General features: G+C 50.2%; 2 protein-coding genes across 6 annotated transcripts in view; one reads left to right on the top strand and one right to left on the bottom strand.

The window, feature by feature from the left end:
• Window positions 1-6546, bottom strand: part of OGFOD3 (2-oxoglutarate and iron dependent oxygenase domain containing 3) — a 19774-nt gene extending 13228 nt beyond the window's left edge. The window contains exons 1-3 of the mRNA XM_061176522.1: window positions 6333-6546; window positions 4084-4301; window positions 1046-1121 (exon numbers count right to left, since the gene is read on the bottom strand). Of these exons, the coding sequence (XP_061032505.1) occupies window positions 1046-1121; window positions 4084-4301; window positions 6333-6406 (368 nt within the window). The 5' untranslated portion in view covers window positions 6407-6546. The remainder of the gene's footprint in view (window positions 1-1045; window positions 1122-4083; window positions 4302-6332) is intronic.
• Window positions 6317-19913, top strand: part of HEXD (hexosaminidase D) — an 18455-nt gene continuing 4858 nt past the window's right edge. For 4 of the 5 annotated variants that reach the window (XR_009698538.1, XM_061176518.1, XM_061176519.1 and 1 more), the window contains exons 1-6: window positions 6317-7084; window positions 7387-7436; window positions 9213-9353; window positions 12112-12221; window positions 13930-14017; window positions 18735-18899. Coding sequence is in view for 4 of the 5 variants with exons in the window: in XM_061176518.1 (XP_061032501.1) it covers window positions 7422-7436; window positions 9213-9353; window positions 12112-12221; window positions 13930-14017; window positions 18735-18899 (519 nt within the window). In the remaining variant the exon portion in view is untranslated. Of the gene's footprint in view, window positions 7085-7386; window positions 7437-9212; window positions 9354-12111; window positions 12222-13929; window positions 14018-18547; window positions 18637-18734; window positions 18900-19913 lie in introns of those variants that run through there. The other variant, XM_061176521.1, reaches the window with a different exon arrangement.

Here is a 19913-nt window from a genome sequence, read left to right as displayed (position 1 = left end):
ACAACGTTTACAGACTGCTTAATGTTTATGACAAAATCACATGTTTAGACCAAAGGACTTGACTTTCAAGCTAAGTGAGTAAATGTTAATATTTTGTCACCATCTCGTTAACCACGTATGACATAGCTTGGGGACAAGTGGGCTTAGTTTCCATCTTTAGCTCAGAGACCTGGTGCTGAGTTGAATGGGTTCCTCTGCACTGGAAGGTCCCTCTCCTGTCATCACAGGCTGGGGGGCAGCCTTTGTAATCACCAGCTCAGGAGGCAGAGGCCACATGGTGGCCTGTGCTGGAGCTCACAGGACCACCCACGTCACCAAAGATGCAGGGGCTTCTGGTGCCTCTGACAGATGCTTCGTGGCTGCCCGGGAAACTGACTGGGGGCTGGATCCATCCCTCACACCAGGGACCCTCCCTACCCAACCAGCCTCTACAATGTTATCTAGAAACAGGAGGAGCGTCTCCCCTCATGACGCAGCTCGGCATGCGGACCAGACGCTGCTCCACTGGGCACATGCTTGTGTCTGAACTCCGTGTTGGAAAATCAAAGCTTCAAGATCTTGTTTTTAAAAGACAATAAGGAAGAATCCAGTGCCAACTACTTCTGAGTAAGACTTCCTGCCCTGTCATGAGTCACGGCTAGGAGGCAGAAGGGCTAATCCCAACCAGTTTTGGAGAGGAGACGAAAATAGTCTAGTGACTGCCTGGGGCTGCTGGGTGAACACACTGTCTCTACACAGGCACCTGCTGGGCCCCTCAATGGCTGACGGGAGAGCATCCCCCCAACCTCCCCACTGGTCCAGAACTGCTGCCCCTGGAGAGGGCCCAGGCCTCTGGAAGGTTCCGTCAGCATCTGCATCACTGATGACAACAGCCTCTCCTCCTGGAAATCAGAAAAGCCCCTCTTTGCCTTGGAAGTGCAAAGGGGAATTCTTAGGGAATTCTAATGAATTTCTTTAAATCATCCTTTTAGTAGTAATTCTCTGTGCTTCACCCACAGCCCCACTCTCCTGCTCGTTCAGGACAGAAGCTCAGAGACACGAGTACCTGCGAATCCTCCGGGCTTCGTCCCTGGTGATGATGGCATCGCTGACGCCCCGGCCACACTTCCTCGGGGAGCAGCCTGGAGAGAGTCGAGCCAGGATGAGACGCCACCCCCGCTGAACCCCGACAAAAGAGCTGCCTGCTGCTGTCCAGGACTCACCTGTGGGCGGCCCTCCCCAGGGACAACGGAATTTTGTGGGATGGGGCCTTGCCTTCCATGGGATTAGGGGGCCAGGTTTGGCAAATAAAATATAGGCCACTCGGTCAGATGTGAATTTCAGAGAAGCAAGGTGACTTTCTAGTACAAGCAGACCCCCTGCGGTGCACACATCTCACTGGGAGGGAGTGGTCCTGGCAGCCCCACACCAGGCAGGTCACTCCTGAAGCAGCTGACACTCTGCCCACCCTCGAGAAAACAGCCCAGAGGCGGCATCCACGATATTCTAGAACCATCACTGACCACAGATCCAGACCCGTGCCTCCTGGATGACCAAAGCTGTGCTTGCAATTGTAGTCACTATCCTTCTGCAGCGCCTGGCAAAGCTGCCCCAAGGGCTCACCACACACTCCACCCTGCCTCCTCCTGCCTCTGCACCTAGGGCTGAGCTGCTTAGAGGGAGGAGGATGGGGGAGCTTGGATGGGGATGGGGCCAGGGTCGGGGTGAAAGTGGCCAGGGTCGGGTGGACACGGCCAGGGTCAGGGTGGATAGGACCAGGGTTAAAGTGGCCAGGGTTGCCACTGGGTTGGGGTGGACAAGGCCAGGGTCAGGGTGGAAAGGGCCAGGGTCAGGTAGATGGGGCCAGGATGAGGCAGAGCACCAGAGATGGACCAGCTTAGCAAGCCCCTGGTATTCTGGCGCCAAGGGCAGGCTGGCTGCCTCGCACTGGGTGGGCCCTAGGATATGTCCTGGCCGATGAGATGGAGCCTTGGGACACTCTCAAGACACACTGGGCTGGCTGACCTTTAGCTTTCATCCTCCTTTCCCTCCTCCTGCTTGGAACGTGCCTGGAGGTGGAGCGATTGTCCTGGGACCACGTGAGCCACACGCTGAGTGGGAGAGCTGGGGCACTCGGCCTGGGGCGCTTACAGGGAGCCAGGCTGGCCTGGGGTGCCTTTCTCTGGGTCTCGTCATGTGGGAAAAATAAACTTCTATGTGGGGGTCATTAGGGGAAGGGTGCCTCAGTTTCACGGAGCTAAATACAATCTATTAATATAGGTGTTTTTATTAAAACACAAAAATGCTTTTTATAAGGGTTGAAGGTAAAGGCAAAAACAATGATAACCAAAAGACAGCTTGGGGAGCGACATCATATCAACAAATACACTTTAACACAAAAGAATTGTGAGAGGGGAGAAGATTGATAACAGGAACAGTTTCACCAGGAAAATGCAGGGGCAACAAAAGCACCAAGTGACATCGCCTCAAACACCTCTGGTGGCGAGGTGGCCACCAGACCCAGAGTCTCAGTGGAGACCCTGCCTCGCGGCTCCCAGTAACTGTGGACGGCGAGACAGAAGTTCAAGAAGACAGTCTGCACACATGAGCGGGAACTAGGAAGCACGCAGAGCTCTGCAGCAGCCATTCAGAAACACATTTTTCCAGGTACACGTGCAATGTTAACAAAGACATATTAGCCCAAAAGGAAAGTCGGTTCAGCGTCACAAGGTCTGTACCATACAGGTTACAGTCTCCAGCTACAGTGCAATTAGAGAGAACCCAAACCCCATCGACCTTGAAATCTTAAAATCCAGCAGCGACACAACATGCTCAACGTGAATGAGCATCAAAAGCATAATTTGGGTGAGAAAGTGAGTTGTGAGTGGCTGACGATGTCAGTGCACATACACGAGTGCACACGCCGCAAACACGCACACACCCCACCCAGACACACAGGTCCAGGGCAGGCGGAGCCCCTGTCAGCTACAGGAGGAGAGAGGGGCGAGGGAGGGGGGAGTCCAGAGGCTTTAATGCACACTCCACCTTTTTTTTTTTTTTTTGGTAAAATATATATAACCCCAAATTTACCATTTTAACCATTTTAAAGTGTACAGTTCAGAGGCGTTAACTACGATCACATTGTTGTACAACCATCCCCACCATCACCCCCAGAACCTTCTCATCTTCCCAGCTGAAAACCCATACCCGTCTACACTAACTCTCCCTCCACCTCATTCCAACTGTTTTTAATGTTGATAAATTATTAAATGGGTAGGAAAAATACGTTCTCAAAAGCTGGGACTTTAGAGTGAAAAAGCTGACCAAGACAGAGAGAGCATGCCCACAACAGAACCTATCCACTTTCCTGACCCCTGAGGGGAAAGGCAGCCCCCATTCCCTGGGCGCGTCTTTGCCTCCCTTCCTCTAAACCCCGCTTGTGTGCATCACAACGGCGCCCCTTGGTGGAAGGATTTAGCAATATTTTCTTGGTTCAAGTCCAAAGCATTGCTCTGAAGAGAAAAATAAACTGAATTTTGTCTTTAAAACCCAGTCACTCTGGTTAGGTTTTTAAAACTGCTGCCCTCGAGCAGAGGAGGCAGGCGCTGGGATGGGGCACACGACATGGGGGAAGGGCCTCTGGTACCTCCGTTCCCTGTTGCAACATTTTCTGCAGTAACACCCTAAGACAGAAAATGCCTTTTCTGGGTTCCGCTTGCTCATCACTATCATCCCAATTCTGTTACATCCTTCCAGGCAAACCGCCTCTTCCATCAGATGGCACCCACAGTGTGGGGGGCCTCAGTGAAACACTGGCCACGGTCTGGGCAGTGAGGCCTGGGCAGTGACCAGTGGGCCTGCCCCTGCACAGGCAGGGCCTGAAACACCCACACATCCGGGTCCAGGTGTGGGCTAACCAACTGGGGGCGGGGGAGGGGGCCAGCGGGCGGGGGTGGGGAGGAAGGTCACCTGCCCAACCCCACCCCCACACTACTTTCAACCTGATTCCCATCAATTCATTGTAGCAAAAAAAGACGCATTTTGAACACACTGAATTCCATGTTAACATGCTGCTCTTTCCCGGATCACCTCGGCATCACGTACCTTCAAACCTTCGGTGACTGTCATAGTCCTCGGAGCAGGGCACCTCGATGAACCTGCCTGGCAGGACCTCACTTCGATGAGCTAGGACCTCAGTGATGCTGTCATCACCCCCCAGACTGCCCCAGAGCAGGAGCGCGACGAGCGTGGTGCAGGCCCCCAGGACCGCAACTCTCAGCCACTTCTTCCACACATCCCGAGGCGCCCGGACACTCTTGGTGCTGAGAACAGAAAACAGCTGTGGTCACCCAAATGCACCTGCATGTGCTGAAAATGCAGACCACAATGACCAGAGACCACAAGGATCAGAGACCACACCCACCCTTAGTACAGACTTAAACTGTTCCCACGCTGGCCGTTGTCAGAGCTACTCTCAATCAATCCAGAGGCACTCGCCAGCATGGGAGGATGTGGTGGGGAACGTGCCCCTCACCCCATATGACCAGACAGGGCTCACTTGCTCCCAAGGGCAACAAGATGAACTGCCTGTTGGTGTTCCTCCCAGCCTGGCCAGGCCCATGGAGAACCTGTCTGCGAGGTCCTGGCAGAGTCTGTGGCACCAATCAAGTTGCCTGCATTCAAAAATGACTGCCACAACCCCATGCATGTGGTCCCAGTGCACGTGTGTGTGCATGCATGCACGCACACACACACACACACACAATGTGAAGTAAGTTAAGCATGAGTCAAGCCCACTTCACTAAAACCACCAGCCAGCCACAAAGAGAATACAAGTACAACAGAAATGATTCACCAGTAAGACACTTTCTGTACCACCCAGGTTAACTGTGGCATTCACACTGCCTGTGCAGAAGTTGTAGGCATGTGTGTGTGTGTGTGTGTGTGCACATGTGTGTCTATGTGTGTTTGGGTGGTATATAACCATGCATATGTGTGTCTGTGTACATGCACGTGTGTTTTCACATGTGTGTAACTGAGCAGCCGTGCACTCTGTTATCTAAGAAAAACGTGAAGGGCTTGAAGCACTGGCAGAAATGAGAAATGAGATCCAGGCATCCTTTCATGAGATGCACCTCGTGTCTTCAAGTATATGATTAAAAGCAGGGAGCCTGCCTTCTATTTTTATATGTCTCTCCACACTTCAAATTGCTATATGTGTAACACACAAATTCCGATTAAATAAATCCCAAGGTGGGCACAGCTCAGTCAGACTAGGTTGGGTGAATACATGATCATTTTAAGCAGGGAGCATAGTTGCCCAGAACACAAAGACCCCCACCCCGACTCCTAGAACTGCTGTCTAGCCTCCAGCCCACCTGGCCTCCTCTAATTAGACCAGGGTGGACACCTCACTCCGGTGGCCCCATCATTTCTCTTCCCCAATTCCGAATGGGGCAGGGCGACTGCCCGCTCATCTCAGCAGCAGGGGCTGGAACCCCAACTGCAGGTGCAAAGCTGTGGGTGACACCTTCGCCTGGTACAGCCCGGCTGCTGAGACAGAAAGGGACAGAGAGGAAGGTACAGAGACAAGAGGGGAAAAAACAGCCTCCTGGGCCAGATTCGGATGCAACACTCCCCTGGAGGTCTCCTCAAAATAAGCACCCCTGTTCAGGGTAAGCTCGCTCAAGCTGCACCCCGAGAATCTTGCCAAAACAGAAGGGGATTTGGAGCAAGGTCTATGGCCCATGGGGCAAGCACGACGACAAGGTAATTTATCCTGGAATGATTAAAATACACCCCTGGCTCTTAAAGCTTTAGGCAGAAGCCCCTCGAAGGCTACGTGATGAGACCACTTTTTCATTCATCGGGCCCCCCAACGGGGAACCCTCATGTGCACAGCCTTGAAGAAAGTACACAGAGACCAGACGATGGGGGTCCCGGAGCCGTCGTCCCCGTGCGGGAGGCCAGGCGTGGAGCCCTTGGCACATATGGGTGAGAGAGGTCAGAGATGATTCCCGACGGGCTGCCCCCCTCCTGGGCCGCCCCCCACCCAGCCCCGACCCTCCTGGCGGTGGCCTCGCGGGATTCTGCAGGCCACGCCCCCCAGACAGACCACACCCCTCTAGAGCCCGATTCGCCCAAGCACATACCACGCCCCTCGAGGCCAGGCCACACCCACACTGCAGGCCCGTGCCGGGAAAGGCCCCGCCCACACTACGTCCAGCCTTTCCTGACCGGGCCCCGCCCACAGCCCCGCCACACCGCGCCCCCGCCCCTCCAGGCCAGGCCCCTCCCCCTCGACCAGGCCCCGCCCACGCCGCTGTCCGCGCGCTCCCAGCGCTGCCCAGTACCTGCTCGGGCGCCGGCGCTCCGCTGCCCCGCTGCCCTCGGGCGCCTTGGGAGCGCCCCTCCTCTGAGGTGCCATTGGCCAGGCCGCCGCGGAGCCGGGTCGAACGCGGGATCCGCCGCGAGCCCGGGACGAGCGCCGCGAGAGGTAGCGCGAGACCAGCGCAGCCGGGGACGCGGAGCGACGCGTTCCGCCGTCGACCTCCGGTCTGGTGGCCAGGCCTGAGCAATCGGAGGCCGAGCGCCGAGCGGGCGGAACGGGGACCCGTGCGCATCCGCGGCGCATCCGCGGCGCACCCGCCCTTGCCTGCCTCCTCCTCCTCCCCTGCCTTCCGCGGAACCCGACGAGCCTCCAAGCCTTCGTCTGAAGTGTGTCCTCGCTCCGCCGTGCGTGCTCTCCCGGAGTCTCCAAGCCCACCTCCCGGGGGTATCCAAGTCCTCCTCCCAGGGCTCTCCAAGCCCTTTTCCCCCCCGGGGTCTCCAAGCCCTCCTCCTAGGGACTCCGCACCCTCTTCTGTGGGGTTTCCACGCCCCTCTCCCCCGGCCCATGCCACACCGGAGGGCACTGGGTCCAGTTGGTGCTCAGTACACATGTATCCGTTATGCCCTGCTGCTTTGTTTACACATTCAATTTCCCTAGAGAACCTTACGTCCAGTGGGCAAGAAGTAAGATCTTAACCAGCCCTGTGGAGATACCTGACTCTGAAAGAGAGGAATTAGCAGTGAGGTTCATTCATGAGGATTAAGTCTGAAGAAGGTGAGTAATTTACTGATACAGGGGGAAAAGAAAACCTACTTAGAGTCATTGAACAAGAAAAGAGCTCTGCCCAACAATCCCGAAACTGGGGAAATCAGATGCCATTTCCTGGTAACTTACCTGGAAGCCCGAGGAACTGGGACAATTGCAGACCTGCCAGGTTGTCTGGTAACAATAATGACAGTTGACCCAAGTCTTTGAAATAATCACATTTCTATAGACTTCATGCAGGAGGGAATCAAAGCAAAGAACTACACATTCACAGGATGGATTACTGAATTCTCCCTCTCCTTTTCCTTTAGATTTTGCAGCAACTTACATTGGTAAACAACTCTGAATGTGTCTGATGCAGGTAAGATGTTTGTGTTCATTCCTACTCTAGGGCTACAGGAATAATAGGAGGATTTCTTTCTGAATACGAGGAGGCACGCACAGGACCAATGCAGACTTCTCAGCTCAAAATTTTTTCTGTTGGGACTTACCTGGTGGTCCAGTGGTTAAGACTCTGCACTTCCAATGCAAGGGGCGCAGTTTCGATCCTTGGTCGGAGAACTAAGATCCCACATGCCGCACGGTGCAGCCAGGAAAATATTAAAAAAAAATTTTTTTTTCTTTTAATTCTATTCCCAGGAAAATAGATTTGGGTTTTTTTGGGGGGGGGGTGTTTTTTAAATGTAAAACAATTCAGCTCTAAAACATTGCAGTTTTTCAGAATGCTTTGTCTTAAACTCATCCACTTCTCAGTGGTAATTTAGGTAATTGCTTTAAGAACTTTGTCATTGAGACTGTCTTGAATATAGTTTATTCTTAAAAAAATCAAACTGATTGGTTTCTGTGTGCATTATATTATTTCCTCTGTTATATTATGGATTCCTTAAGGTCAGGGATTTATGAATCCTTGCACAGAATGAGTAGTTTGAATTACTGATCTGAATATATGACCAATACACAAAGATTTTCTTTCGTCGTCCCATCTAATCCTTTGTGTTTTATGATAGAAGAAATAAGATTTCACTGTTTCCCAGCTGCTTCAGTATCATCCAGATACTTTCTCTAGTTTAATATAAACTAGCCAGCACTGATAAACTTGTGGCTTACTTGTTTTTTAAATTATCAATGGCCTATTTTAAATCATAGACAGTTTTCTCTGACCTAGAATAAATTTTTAGAATTTCTTCCTCCGTACAACCAAGCTGACTCGAACTCTAGAAATATAAATGTTTTTAACGCTATTCAAAGTAGAATAAAATTGAGGATAAATTTGCTACAAAAACATCATATTGTGGGGCCTGAAAAGTGTTCGAGATATTTGCCTGTTTTCACTGGCATAGTATACATAGGATAAGAGGGTCTTTAAAACAAGAAATTATTTTGCAGTCATTTGTGTTATTACAGATTATAGCCATCTTATAAGGAAACAATGCTGTTCGATTTTAGGGACAAATCACAACTAAATGTCAAGGGTCCCTATGTTTGAACATGGAGACAGACATCTTTTTTTTGAGTTGGCTGCGCCGCATGGCACGCGGAATCTTAGTTCCCCGACCAGGGATCAAACCCATGCCCCCCTGTAGTGGAAGCATGGAGTCTTTTTATTTATTTATTTATTTAGTTAGTTAGTTAGTTAGTTATTTTGTCTGCGTTGGGTCTTTGTTGCTGTGCACGGGCTTTCTCTCTAGTTGTGGCAAGCAGGGGCTACTGTTGCGGCGCGCGGGCTTCTCATTGCGGTGGCTTCTCTTGTTGCAGAGCACAGCTCTAGGTGCGTGGGCTTCAGTAGTTGTGGCACGCGAGCTCAGTAGTTGTGGCTCGCGGGCTCTAGAGCGCAGGCTCAGTAGTTGTGACGCACGGGCTTAGTTGCTCCGCGGCATGTGGAATCTTCCCGGAGCAGGGCTCGAACCCGTGTCCCCTGCGTTGGCAGGTGGATTCTTAACCACTGCGCCACCAGGGAAGTCTGAAGCATGGAGTCTTAACCACTGGACCGCCAGGGAAGTCCCAAGACAGACATCTTGATTCGACTTCATGTTGGTGAAATGAGTTCCCTCCCAGTTCATATCAGAATTGAAACAGACATTGGAAGGACCAGGCCAGTTGAGCCTCTGGAGTCTATAACCCTGAATTTCTCCACTAGGAAGAAGTGCCCAGACAAGAGGTTTTTTTGTTGCATGACTTCACAAAAAATAGTATGATGTCGGGTTCCTCACCATTTAAGATGCGACTAGTTCATCTGGACCTGAAAGGAGCCCCACCGAGGGTCTGCTACCTCTCGGAGGTGAGAGCTCCCTTTCTCCTCTAGAGAATCACTTTGCCTTGGGTTTGGTTATGAAGTTGTGAACAATCAGTGTTCTGTAGACGTGTGCTTGGAACACAACTGTGGGTTCTGAGTTGGGGCACGGTGGTGGCAGCAGCATAGATTTTGAATTTCCCCCAAATCCCCTCACAAAGCAGACAGCAACCAGGATAGGAAAAGGAAAAACAGAAAGGACAAAAGAAACACACAACCTCTTCATTGTGAGCCGAATCATGTTTCCCAAAAAGATATGTTTAAATCCTAACCTGTCGGACCTTGGAATGTGACCTGATTTAAAGATACGGTCTTTGCAGATGTCATTGACATAAGATGAGGTCATATGGAGATAGGGTGAGCCCTAATCCAATAAGTGGTGGCTTTATAAGGAGAGGAGAATTTAGACACAGAGACATACACAGAGGGAAGATGATGTGAGGACACAGGGAAGGTACCACATGAGGACAGAGGCAGAGATTAGAATCGATGCATCCACAAGCCCAGGAGGACCAAGGGTGCTGGAAACTCCCAGAAGCTGGAAGAGGCAGGAAGGATTCCCCTTACAGCCTCAGAGGGGGAGCATGGCCCTGCTGACACCCTAGATTTTGGACTTCTGCCTCCAGAACTGTGAGAGAATAAATTCTTACTGTTTCAAGCCACCCAGTTTGTGGTGACTTCTTATGGCAGCCACAGAAAACACATGTACTCTAAATCAAAAGTGGGCATCAGGGTATCCCCGTGAATTCCAAAACGCAAGGGGTGGGGCCAAACCATCGACAGCACAACACCCACGTGGGGTTAGCAGCCGGGCAGGGGGTGGTAGAGGAAAGAGAAAAAAGAATTCAGACGATGTCAAGACCAGAGGACCCAGAAAAGAGCCCAACGAGTAAAGGTCTGTCAGAAACTGGGCGAGTCATCCCTGGCTCCAGGTTGAGGGTGAGTGCCCAAGGCCTCAAAGCACTGCAAAATACCTTCCAGAAACTTCTTCCAGAAGGACAGAGCCCACACTAAGGACACAGTGTTGGGGAAAAAATCCACATTGAGCTGGGCAGGAACACTGAGGGTGAAGTGGAGAGAAGTTTCAAATACTGGGGGGACGGGATCCAGAGGGAGTGGAGACCACGTGCTGTGGCAGTAGCTGCACAAAGTCCGTAACTGCTAATCCTTTATGTAACAGCATCAGAGGGAGCCCTGGGCTGGCCCAGCTCCATCCCAAACAGAAGAACCTGCTCTCAAAAACACAAGAAAACACATCTCATTTAAAAATGAGCAACAGAAAAGGAGTGTGGTTGTGCCACACAAAGACACTGTAAGAAAAAAGAGGACAATGATCTGAGTAACAGTGAAGGTGCACCAGGAACGTGTGACCACAAAGCAGATGACATAGTTCCACAGTATTTCAAAATCAGAGCAGAGATACTAAGAAAGTGATACAGTTATGGAAGAACAGCATAAGTCAGAAATAGAAAAGCCCAGAAATGTGACAGCCAGACGGAAGGAGGTTGTGAAAAGATTGCCTCCAGACTCGGGAATGAATTAGAAAGAAAAAAAAATCAGAAACGGAGACTAAACTAGAAAAAGAACAAAAGTGAATAGACGCCATGGGAAACAGTATTGGGAAATAAATGGCCGAGAAGAAAAAGTCAAGTGTGAAGAGATAAAAGCATGGTGACAAATGGATAGATGTGGAAGACAGGCAAAGAAGATCCAGCTTATGTGTAGCTGGAGCCCCCATTTCATTACCTGCTGCTGCTGACAGAGTCAGAGGTTTAGACAACAATTTCTTATTCCTCCTGTTTCCACAAGTTGGCTGGGTGGCACCCTTAGGCTGAGCTTAGCAGCCTGTTAGCCACCCACAGCACCAAGGATCCCTACCACCCCCAATAGAAATGCCAAAGAGGCCACCCAGTGGTCAGACGGCCGAAAGGCTACAAGGGAAACCAGGAACAAAAACGCTGAGGAAAATACGAAAATGCTGTAACCATTATGTTCCATTTGTGTAAGTGACTGACCTGGGTTGGTTTGACTCCTTTCCACAATCTGCCTCTTCTTGTAATTTGCAGTCAATTATTGATTACCCATTTTACAATTATCCCAGCTAATTCTTAGTCCCAAGCTGATTTCCTCCTTCCATGCAGCATGCTTCAGAACATCCCCATGTTCTTGGGGAAAGAAAACTTCTGATAGCAACATCAACAAGAATGCTACAAATCACATAAAACTCACAGTGGCCCTTGTCTGGAGGTGGGTTACTATTCTAAGTTTCTGCAGGAGCCCCCTCCCTTAGCGCCCACCCCTGACCGTGACGCCAGACTAGAAGAAAATCTCAGTCCTGTGTACAGTAGACACAGTCCTAAAAGCCCTGGAGGATAGGGATCCATGTTCTTTGAGATAAAGGTAGAGAAAGAAGTGGGGGAGAACCAGGGGAGGGACCCCATGAGCACAGTGGGACAGCCTCTTTCCTCCTTCATCTCCCTCCTCTAGGCTCCTTCCGGGTGCTCCAGTAACCCTCCAGAGCCCTGTAGGCTCCCCTTGCCCCAGCACCCCCCCATTCCGCCCCCTTGTATAAAATGAACACATCACTACATTAGAATTTGATTTGGCGTCACACGGAGTACACGGGAAAAATACAAAGATCAACTACAATCCATGTCCATCAGCTGGAAGAACAAGTCCATGAGCTTCACATGTGTCACTTTCTGTTCAAGTAGTCATTTCTTCATCACATCCCCTTCTCCCCCAGATATTCCCCATGTTTCGTGCCCTGGGTGCAAACGGCCTCCTCATCGAGTATGAAGACATGTTTCCCTACGAGGGCCACCTGAGGCTGCTGAGGGCCAAGCACGCATACAGGTACCCAAGCCGCCAAGCAAGGCAATGCCTCTGCAGAGAAAATGGGGTGTGTGGGGCGGCAACCTGGAAGGGAGGGGAGGCCAGGCGAGAATTGAACGACAGCAGGACAGTCCTCTTCTGTCTTGTTAAATGCGTGTCTTTAATCATAAAAATAAAGCATGTTCACTGAAGAGAATTTGGAAACGTTTAAAAGAAAATAAGCATCAGCTATAATCCCCCACAAGGAAGCGCTGTGATCTGTTTCAGTCTTGTCTGGGTGTGAAGTGCGTGGAGGACACTTTGACAGGTGTCCATGCAGGGGAAGGAGGGCTACTGTTTAAGGCGGGATCTTCACCAGGAAAGTGAGGATTAAAGGGGAGAGGATCAGAATCAGTGAAGCCAGATAGCGTGGTCATGGGTGCACCCCACTTGGCTTTAAAATTATGGGTATCCATGTAAATCAGTAATAAATGGCCCAAAAGAAAATGGGCAAAGAACATTTTGATCCCCAAAAAAGAAAGAAAAATAGCCAATAAGTATATGATAGTAATAAAATAACAGTGAAATGCCATTTTGGCTACCAAATTGGTGAAGCTTTTAAAAAAATGATAATGCTCTCTGTCCACGAGGGTGAGCAAAAGCAAGCCTCCCACTGGTGGGCTGTAAAGCAGCCCAGCCGTTCCGGAGGGCAGCTTGGCGCCTTGCGGTAGAACTCCCAGCACGTACGTGTGGGCAGGAAACCGGAAAGGCATGAACCAGAGCATTAATGTGGTGAGATGGCGTAGGTATTCGTGTTTATTCCTACAATGAACACGTTTTGTTCCTTTGTTTTTGAAAGTGAAAAAGGTGCCAGGGTTCCGGTGAAGCTTGAAAATGGTATATTTAAAGACAGAACTTTATATAATCAATTCATTTATAGAACTGGTTAACTTTAGAGATGGTTCGAACACATACAGAAGTTGAGATAAATTCACAAATGACAACTCACGGCGGAGCAGGCAGTAGGCCCTTCCAGCATGGCGTCCTCAGTGGCCTCAGCGACGGAATGCTGGCCTGAAGGGACACTCCCACCCGAATCTTGAAACTTCTTTTTTCTTTCCTTTATTAAAGGGATCACCAGCCTTTTCTATAAAGGGCCAGACAGTAGATATTTTAGGTTGTGCAGCCCATCTGATCTTTGTTACAACTATTAGTGGGGCAAAGGCAGCCACAGGTGATAATAATGAGTGGGCATGGCTGTGTTCCAATAAAGCCCTATTTGTGGACACTGAAGGATGAATTCCATACGATTTTCACATGTTCCAAAATATTCTTCTCTTGAGTTTTCTCAACAATTTTAAAACAGAAACCATTCTTAGGTCACAGGCTGTACAGAAACAGGTGGTGTGTTTGTTCTCAGGCCTGTCTTCCCACCCTTGCTCTAAAATATGATTGCTTGTGTGGCCTAGTTTCTTGTAAAATGACTTTAGCCTCTTGTCGAGTTTGGGTCAGAATAGCTGGTACTATTCTCACAAGAAGTAAACTGTTACTTGACATAACAGAGCATCGTTTTCCTAAATTCTAGCATGGGAGTCTTCTCTGAAAACTTAAGAATATCCATTGGGCTTTTCAGAGTTAGCGACCCTGCTAGTTTCCGCAGTAGACTCCCCCAGGAACCTGATGAGGGGGGTTGGGGGGAGCCTGAATGGAAGCCAACGTGAACCTCTCTGGGTGGTCTTGGTCTCTCTAGCCCCTCCGAAATCAAAGAGATCCTGCATCTGGCCACACTGAATGAGCTGGAGGTCATTCCCTTGGTGCAGACATTTGGGCACATGGAGGTAAGTGGGAGGAAGGGAAGTTACCTGGTACCCAGGTGTGGGGTTCAGGGGTGCACGGACGGGGCCAGACACAGGCAGGGAGCAGCTCAGCACTGTACAGAGAGGCTCTGTGAACAGCTGAGGAGCTCGGAGCTCTAGGTGGGAGCACCCTCTGTCCAAGGAGGGGAGGGGAAGAGCTGGATGGGGGGCCTGATTCCCACAGAGCCCTGCAGACTGGGTTGTTTTCCTTTTTAACGTGTATTCATCAAATTATTATTGTGCGAGGTGAAATACAACATTAAGAAAATGTGCTTTCTAGGACTTCCCTGGTGGTCCAGTGGGTAAGACTCCGCACTCCCAATGCAGGGAGCCCGGGTTCAATTGTGCTGCCAATGTGGGGGGCCCGGGTTCAATCCCTGGTCGGGGAACTAGATCCCACATGCATGCTGCGCCTAAGAAGTCCGCATGCCACAACTAAAAACAGATTCCCACATGCCATAACTAAAGATCCTGCATGCCGCAACTAAGGATCCCACGTGCCGCAACTAAGACCCGGCACAGCCAAAATAAATAAATAAATATTTTTAAAAAAATATTAAAAAAAAAGAAAACGTGCTTTCTGTGTTCTCCTTTTTCACTTAATGTTGAAAATATTTTCCCAAGCTCCTATGTGATCTTCAAAAATATTTTTCACGTCTGTCTCAGATAAGGGGAAGCAAATTAAACATAATACTGATTTAATGGCTCTCAGGCTCCGTTTAGATCTATCAGCAGTCCTTCCCCCACATCTTCACTTTCACTTCCAGTGATGGCGCTTTCTTTCCTGTTCAGGGATTCTCTCCCACCATCTGTCCTCCAGCTCTCCTGGTTGACTCTCCCTGCTGTGCTCTCTGGGCTCCGGTCCTGACACGCTCTCGTTACCCACAACCCCCTCCTCCTAAACCCTACGGCCTCCTGGTCCCCGGCTCTGGCTGTGCCCGGCATCTTCTCCGTGTGCTGTCCTGTAGCTGCACTGGACTTGGCTGTCCCCATGGCACCTCTTGAGGGCCCTCTACTCACTTCACACTCCTTCTCTGGACAAAGCCATTTCCCCTCCTGCTTCCCTCTCCTGTCCTCAGTGACTCCCAGGACCCCTGTCTCTAGTGCAGACCCTGGGTTCTAGTCTACAGTTGTCTGCTTGGCGTCTCCGTTGAGAGGCCCCTTCCAGCCTCAGGGAGGGGCTGTACCATCCCCAACCCCCGACACCAGCTGCATTTCCTGTCTACTGTCAGGACCTATCCTTTGCTCCTCTGCCGCCTGAATCAGCATTCCCTCCGCCCCACTGTCACCATCCTTGTCTAAACTACTGCCTGACCTGCTGTGAAGTCCTCCAGTGGGTCTCCCAGCATCGCTCCGCCCATCCCCACCCCGCGCCCTGCTCCCCACCACAGCTGATCTGAGCGCCTCAAGTACAGCTCCATCGTCCCACGCCCTCCTGCTCCTTAAGTGGCCTTGCTCTGTGCTTACAGTGGATTCGTCTCCTGGGGCTACCATAGCAAAGGACCACAAACCAGGCGGCTTAAACTACAGACATTTGTTCTCTCACTGTCTGGAGGACAGCGGTCCAAAATCAAGGTGTCAGCAGGGTTGGCGAAGACTCTACGTCTGGTCACTTGCATCAGAATACCCTCTTCAGCAGTGAAGCACAGTTCAAGGATTTTGCGCATTTTACTTTCTGAACTGTTGAGTCTTTTAAATTCTTTGTGTATTCTGGACAAAGTCTTTTGTTAGATACATGATTTACAAACATTTTCTCCCAATCTGCAGTTTGTCCTTTCATTCTCTTAACAGTGTGTTTCAAAGAGCAAAAGTCTTTAACTTTGATGAAGTCCAGTTTATCGGTTTTTCTCTTCGATGCATCATGCTTTTGATGTCATTTCTAAGAACTCTGCCAGTCACCAGGTGATGAAGATTTTTCCTGTTTTCCTCTAAAGTCTTACACTTGCACATTTTCCGTTTAGACTTATGATCCATTTGGGGTTAGTTTTTGTGTGAGGTGTGAGGTGGAGGTTCATTTTTCTGGCATGTAGTATGGCACTACTTGACCAATGGTGCCAACACCATTTGTCAAAAAGACTGCTTTCTTTGAGATTTGGTATTGCCTTTGCACCTTTGTCAAAAATCAATTGACCACATTTATGAGAATCTATTTCTAGACCGTATTCTGTTCCATTGATCTATGTGTTATCCCTTTGTCTATACCACATTATCTTGATTGTTATAGCTTTATTGTAAGTCTTAAAATCAGGTAGTGAAATTCCTCCAACTTTATTCTTTTTCAGAATTATTCTGGCTATTCTAGTTCCTTTGCCTCTTCATATGTATTTTAGATTCAGTTTCTCTAGGTATCTACAAGAAACCTTGCTGGGATTTTGATTGGGATTGTGTTAAATCTGTAAATCAGTTTTGGCGGAAAATTACCTCTTTACTGTGTTGAGTTTCCCAAACCACGAACGTGGTATGTCAGCCATTAATTGTGTTATTCCCCTAAATGTGCCTTTTAGGTTATGATGTGTCCAGGTTTGGGTTTCTTTGCCTTTATCTTCCTTGGAGTTTGATGAGCTTCTTCACTTTTGTGAAGTTTGGGGCCATTTCTTCATGTTTTTTTCTGTCCCCTTCTTTTGGGACTCCTTTGCTCATGCGTTGGTAGCTCGATGTTGCCCTATGGTCTCTGAGGCTCTGTTCATTTTCTTGTACCTTTCCTCGGTTACTCAGATTGAATAATTTCTGTTGATCTTCTGTTCCAATCGCTGACTCTTCTGACATTTCAAATCTGCTGCTGGGCCCATTGAATGGATTTGTCTTTTTCCACACTGCGTGGCTTGCAAGATCTTAGTTCCTCGACCAGGGATTGAACCTGGGCCCTCGGCAGTGAAAGCGCAGAGTCCTAACCACTGGACAACCAGGGAATTCCCCCTGAATGGATTTTTAATTTCCCTTATTGTAAATAGTTTCCTTTAGTTCTTTTTTTTTTTAATTTTTAAAAAATTAATTAATTCATTCATTTATTTTTGGCGCATTGGGTCTTTGTTGCTGCACGCAGGCTTTCTCTAGTTGCGGTGAGCGGGGGCTACTCTTCATTGCGGTGCGGGGGCTTCTCATTACAGTGGCTTCTCGTTGCAGAGCACGGGCTCTAGAGCACAGGCTCAGTAGTTGTGGCGCACGGGCTTAGTTGCTCCGCGGCATGTGGGATCTTCCCGGATCAGGGATCGAACCCGTGTCCCCTGCATTGGCAGGGCGATTCTTAACCGCAGCGCCACCAGGGAAGCCCTTCCTTTAATTCTTGGAACATATTCATAATAGTTTCTTTGAAATAATTGTCTGATAAATCCAACATCTAGGCCCACTCAGCATCAGTTTCCATAGAATTGTTTTTTCTTTGAGTCTGGGTCCCACTTTCCAGTTATTTGCATGTCTCAATTTTTGGTTGAAAACTGGACATTTCAGATCATATGTTATAGCAAGTCTGACTTTTCCCCCCATGGGTAGTTGTAAGTTGCCTGGATTTAATCTGTCTCCCCAGCTGTGTGTGGTCACGGATGCCTCTGTTGTTTTTGTATTCTTGTTTTTGGTTTTTGCCCTAGGGGTCACTCTTCGGTCTTCACAGCTGATGATTCCGCAGGGTTTGGGTGGTGGTTGTGCCCGAGCCCATAAGGCCCCCTTGTGCCACAAGGGTTGGGGGGCCACACTCAGGGTTCAGGCAGTTCTCAGTCTGCCGCGGCTTCTGCTTTCCACCCAACCTGCTCGGGCCCCCGGGTGTGTGTGGCCCCAGCCAGCCGGTGTGTAAGGAGAACATGTGTCACCTCTGTAGCCCTGTGGGGACCGCAGAATTCAGAACAGTTTGCCACTTTTACTGACAGGTCCCCAAAGGCCGGGTTTACCCACAGCCAGCCATTGTGGGGGGTGGGAGCACCTAGGCAGAAGCTGCAGAATCTGTTTTGTTTTTTTTTAAAGTATTTGTTTTATTTATTTATTTATGGCTGTGTTGGGTCTTCGTTTCTGTGCGAGGGCTTTCTCTAATTGTGGCAAGCGGGGGCCACTCTTCATCGCGGTGCGTGGGCCTTTCACTATCGCGGCCTCTCTTGTTGCGGAGCACAGGATCCAGACGTGCAGGCTCAGTAACTGTGGCTCACGGGCCCAGCTGCTCCGCGGCATGTGGGATCCTCCCAGACCAGGGCTCGAACCCGCGTCCCCTGCATTGGCAGGCAAACTCTCAACCACTGCGCCACCAGGGAAGCCCCAGAATCTGTTTTTACCCAAAGTTATGGCAGCCTTTCATGAACACGCATTTCCCAATTTGTTGTTCACCTTTGGTTGGTTTCTGGAGCCCTAAAACGGTCATTTTGGACAAATCATTCCACTTTGTACTTGTTTTGGGGAGAGGATTTGCCAGCCCCTTCACTTGAGCAAGAAGTCCACCCGTGTGTAGTTCTGTTGTGAAGGGAAGCTGTCTTTTCCGTTTTCTCATTCAGCCCAGTCAGAGTTGGAAGGGAGAAGGGCTGTTGACCAAGCAGCCATGTTGCTCAGAGACCCGCCCACTTGGCACCCTGGCTCTGGTCCGCAGTGCAGCCCTGCCGGCCCCTCCGGGGACTCTAATAGACGTAAGGCCATCAGGACTCAGAGGCAGGAGCCGGACTTCGGGGAGCTCGGGGACAAGCTCCTCCCCAGGGTCACCAGCTTTCCTGTTGTCTCCCCACAGTTTGTGCTGAAGCACGAGGCTCTCGCTCACCTCCGGGAAGTGGCACTTTTCCCCAACACCCTGAATCCCCACAAGGCGGAGTCCCTGGCACTGGTTGGAGCCATGATTGACCAGGTGATGGCGCTGCACCCGGGCGCCCGGTGGCTTCACATCGGCTGTGACGAGGTGGGTGCCTTGTCTTGCCTTGACAGCAGGCGGCTCCCCCAGCTCTGCAGCAGCCCCTTTTCTTCACCTCAAGGTCACCTTCTCCCACCTCGTGGGTTCTTCTCTTAAATAGAAAAGTAGTTCCGAGGATAAGTGCTGGCCGAGGAGATGTCCCCAGTGAGGGCCTTGGTCCCAGCTGACGGGTGATCTCGCGCCGGCAAACCTGCCGAGCCAAGCAGGGTGCAGTGGGGTGCAGGCACCCACGGGACAGCAGCAGAGCAGCCCCTGGTTACGGCACATTCACGTCCTCAGGGTCAGTGTGGCCATGAGTTTGAGCCGGTTACTTTCTTCCAATTGAAGAAGTGCAGTTTTGGACTGTGGGAGAAAGGAAATACCACTTTAGGGCCGTGGAGCACTGGCTGGAAAGGTGGTTCCCGGGGGTGCCCTCCTTGTCCTTGAGAAACACAGTGGCTAGGAAGATACCAAGCCACCGAGCACAGTGACCCAAAGGCCTCTGCTCATCTGAGCTTGGGCATCTGAGATAGGATGGTGGTTTGTAGACATTTTACCCCAGAGCTTGATCCTCTTCTTCAAAAAAAATCTCTTTTTTTGTAGTAAAATACACATACCATAAAATTTACCACTGTAACCACTTTAAAGTGAATAATCCAGTAACTTTTAAGTCATTCTCAGTATTGTGCAGCCCTCTCCCCGGCTACTGCAGGACCTCTCATCTCCCCGCCCCTCTGTCTTCCGCCCCTGCATCTATCAGTCTCCTTTCCATTTCTGTGTTGCCCCCTAAGCACCCCATAAACGGAGTCCTGCCCCGTGCGTGGGCTTCTCTCACTGGGCACCTTCTCCAGCGTGGCTGAGTGACGTTCCAGCGTGTGGATGGGCCACGCTCTGTTTATCCATCTTGTGTTGTTGGACGTCTGGTTATTTCCACCTTCTGGCTGCTGTGGAGCCCCTGTGCCCAGGTTCAAGGGAGTCTTGAGTCGAGGTTTGGGTCTCGGTGCAGAAGGCAAGGGCACCCTT

The sequence above is a fragment of the Eubalaena glacialis genome, chromosome 19 (assembly GCF_028564815.1).
Source record: "Eubalaena glacialis isolate mEubGla1 chromosome 19, mEubGla1.1.hap2.+ XY, whole genome shotgun sequence".
Taxonomy (NCBI): Eukaryota; Metazoa; Chordata; class Mammalia; order Artiodactyla; family Balaenidae; genus Eubalaena; species Eubalaena glacialis.
This window is presented reverse-complemented; position numbering and strand designations above follow the sequence as displayed.